The 3,578-nt window shown below is 28.6% G+C and overlaps 1 protein-coding gene across 1 annotated transcript; it reads left to right on the top strand.

The window, feature by feature from the left end:
* Positions 1–970: 970 nt before the first annotated feature.
* On the top strand, positions 971–2,530 carry LOC100571248 (kelch-like protein 3). The gene is made up of 4 exons (XM_016808876.2): positions 971–1,107; positions 1,183–1,279; positions 1,813–2,005; positions 2,091–2,530. The coding sequence occupies exons 1-3, from the start codon at positions 1,076–1,078 to the stop codon at positions 1,864–1,866; spliced, it is 183 nt and encodes a 60-aa protein (XP_016664365.1). The 5' UTR covers positions 971–1,075; the 3' UTR covers positions 1,867–2,005; positions 2,091–2,530.
* The last annotated feature ends 1,048 nt before the right edge of the window (positions 2,531–3,578 follow it).

The raw sequence follows: 3,578 nt of genomic DNA, 5'->3' as shown, positions 1-3,578 counted from the left end.
AATTTGTTTAATTAGAGTTATCAATGTTTGGAAGATGAAGGATTTGTTCACTTAACGGTGAATCATTCTATTCAGTTCAAAAATCCGGAACAGGAGCACACACAAATACTGTTGAGGGAATGTGGCGTCACGCAAAGGCTTCGCTTTCTCAATATTCTCGCAAAAAACGGTTTTATGGTGGATATTTAGCTAAGTTTATGTTCCTGAAAAGGTGTCGTATATTAAATATTGAACCTCTGACGGAATTTTTTAAACTTGCTGGTGAGCTCTATGATCCAAAAGCGATACAAGAAAATAATTTATTGGTAAGTGATGATGAAGCGTCTTCTGAAACGGATGAAAATGACGAAGATTTATAATGTAATATTGAAAAAATTAAAAAAAATTAAAAAACCTTTTTGATTTCAAATTTTTGAATTTTTAAACATCAAGTACGATATTTAAAATCTTTATGCATATTTCCATTCATCATAAACACATACAATTTAAAAAAAAAAATCAAAATGTAGTTTTGTTGATGTTTTTATCGTAAATATCACGTATTTTTTAAAACATTACTATTTTATAGTTTTCTTGGTATAACTTCCAAAATAATGATTTGCGAGAATTTTGGAATTAGACTTTTGTATTCAGTGCTTTAAAACACATATTTTGGTGGAAAAAAAATCAAAAAAATCGCGTGGGAACTAAACTGCATTTGTTCCGCGATTTTCTCTTGTCGTTCGTGCAAACATTATCGGCCGACAGTACTGGTAGGTACTAGGTACTAACCACGACTTGGTCCCTCATATTATGATACCATTGAAAAAACCACCGCTGTAGTAGAAGTGTCCACTTTTGGTCGGTTTTCGAGTACTGCTACTATTACAGCAGTACTATTAAATACACGTCAATTGAAAATTGTCCCCTGACATCACCTGCAGCAGCAGCACTTTTTCATGATTGTCAGTCAATGTGTTAATTGCATTACTTTACCTATGTCATTTTAATTTTTTTAATAGTATATTTGAATATTGTTATAGGTAGTGCTAAGACATCCAAGCCCTGGACTTCATAAATATAGGTACAATTTAAAATGCAACATGTCAACATTCAACAAAACTTTACGTATGAAATATTCTTTATGATAATGGTACTTTATGGAAAGTATATAATATATTATTGTTATATTTTGATTCTTAGACATGTGGTTGAAGCTGATGAATTTCTATCGCTATCATCTGAACAGTTAGTTAAGTTGATCCCCAGTGATGAGCTTACGGTGCTAACCGAAGAAAAAGTAAGCAAACCAAAATTGATTATTGTTTTAATTTAGTATTAAGGATTGAAATATTAAACTTAACTACTTTCATATATAATATAATTTTTTTTTTATTTAGAACCCAGATGTGTGTGTTGTCTCTTTAAAAAATATATATATGAGACACAAAGAATTATATTTCAATGAACTAAATACTTAAAAAACACTTCTAAAATTTGTATTTAATATTAAATTTTTTTAACTGGGTTGTTAGGTATTTAAAAAGTTTGTAATAGCCAGGTAAAATCAAATCAATATTTATGTTAATATTCAAACCTGTATTTTTTTTAAAGCTCAATGCAAAAAGTAAACATGTAAATTCTGAATTAGTGAAAATAAACTGAACTAAATTTTTCACTGTGAGGACTAGTTATTACAGTTAACAGCATGACATTTACCTATCGATAAATTTAGAATTAAGAACTGACTTAGCTACGTACACGATGCTCCAGAAGAACATTCACTAGTGATTTACATCAATGCCCTATTTGTAAGTTTATTTATTTTTGTAGGTATTTGAACGTGTAGTTTGTTGGGTAAAGCATGACTCAGATTCTAGAAAATGAATTTTACCCCAATTGTTGGAACATGTTCGTTTACCATTAACATCGGAATCAGGAACTCTAAAAAGTATAGAAGCATACAGACCAAATACAGGAGATTGGACTACAATAGCAGACATGCATTTGCCTCGAAAAAATCTAAGTAACTAGTCATGTAACAATTCAAAATTATTTTATGAAACAATGAATTTGAAATGTACTACATTTAAATTAATATGTTAATATAGGTGTCGTTGAATTTGAAAGATTATTGTATGCAGTCAGTGGACGTGACGGATTATCTATTTTGGATCCTGTAGAGTTTTACAATCCCATCAAAAATACTTGGACCATGCTATACTCCGGCCCACGAGAGAAGTAACTCGTGTCCCGACCTAATCGCGTCCGAATCCGCGCATCTCCACGTATTTGACATACAGCGAAAGGCACTAAGTGGGGGAATTCCGCCAGTCAGCATGCGCGAAACGGGTTACTTCTCTCGTGGGCCGGAGTATAGGAGCGTCAATGAATGTACCACAGTGTTATGGGGGAGCAGTAGCTCCTGTGTTATGTGTTAGCATACATGATTTTACAAACATCCTACAGACATAAACTTGAAAAAAAAAATGTATTCTATAGATCTAACAAATAATTTATTAAGTATAACAAATATACTGATATACAAATAGATGCATATTTATTTTAATATTTATAAAAAAAATATTGTATTTCTATTATTTTTTGAAAAATAGAGAAACCTTATTTTAGATTATCAATCCTTAGATATAAAAGTTTTATATTTTTAGACATTTTATAAATTTTTAACTACAAAATAATTATTCAATTTTAAATTTGATAATTTTTGTCAAAATTTGAATTTTAAATGCTTATAACAAAAAATTGTGCCTATGTATTTTTAATATTATTTAAAACAAAAAAAAAAAACATCATTGTAAAATCAATACATTCATTGTTTCACTCAGAATCAAAAAATGTATAAAATAGATATGCCATCGATTGGTCGTTTTATATTTAAATTATTTTAGATTCTGAGTGAAACGATGAATGTTTTGATTTTACAATGATGTATGTTTTTTTTAAATGTTTTTTTTTTGTTTTGTTTCTGTCATTACCTTATAGGACAGTAAAAGTGCATCGATTTTCTTCAAGAGTATCTTTTCTGATAGTAAAGCTAGTTGGTACTTTGGGAGGTCAAAAGTAAAAATTTCCCAGTAGTTTTCAAAAGCGCTGTGAAAAACAAAATAAAAATTAAGGATAAACTGGAATTTTTACGCAAAATCTGTTATCAAATATTTTGATTTATTTTGAGCTGTTTACGGACATTTTCATTTTCAATTTTTCTAGTTTTTTTTTATTAATATCAATAAAATTTTATTTGTTGGTTAAAAAATCTTGACAATTTAATAGAAGGCTCCTAGTATATTGTTTCAAAGGCAGATGAAAAAAATTCAAATATCCATAATCACAATTTTTTTATAAGCATCTAAAGTTCAAATATTGACAAAATACTTTACGTATTGACAAAAATTTGCAAATTATTTTGAGTTAGAAATTCATGAAAAATTTTCTTTTTAAATCTAAGATTTTAAAATGTAATACAAGATTCCTCATAAGCTTGTCTACCTTTTTAAAAAAAATGTCTACAAGCAAGTCAAATTAAATTTTTATAAGCGTTTGAAATTCATATTTTTACAACATTTGATATTCACTTGATT

Source organism: Acyrthosiphon pisum, chromosome A3 (assembly GCF_005508785.2).
Source record: "Acyrthosiphon pisum isolate AL4f chromosome A3, pea_aphid_22Mar2018_4r6ur, whole genome shotgun sequence".
Lineage (NCBI taxonomy): Eukaryota > Metazoa > Arthropoda > Insecta > Hemiptera > Aphididae > Acyrthosiphon > Acyrthosiphon pisum.
This window is presented reverse-complemented; position numbering and strand designations above follow the sequence as displayed.

Bases quoted from the DNA above. Each gene is read 5' to 3' on its own strand.
- LOC100571248 (XM_016808876.2), top strand. From the start codon at position 1,076: ATGCAACATGTCAACATTCAACAAAACTTTAC. The intron at 1,108-1,182 runs GTATGAAATATT...TTTGATTCTTAG, and splicing joins AACATTCAACAAAACTTTAC to ACATGTGGTTGAAGCTGATG. The intron at 1,280-1,812 runs GTAAGCAAACCA...TTATTTTTGTAG, and splicing joins CGGTGCTAACCGAAGAAAAA to GTATTTGAACGTGTAGTTTG.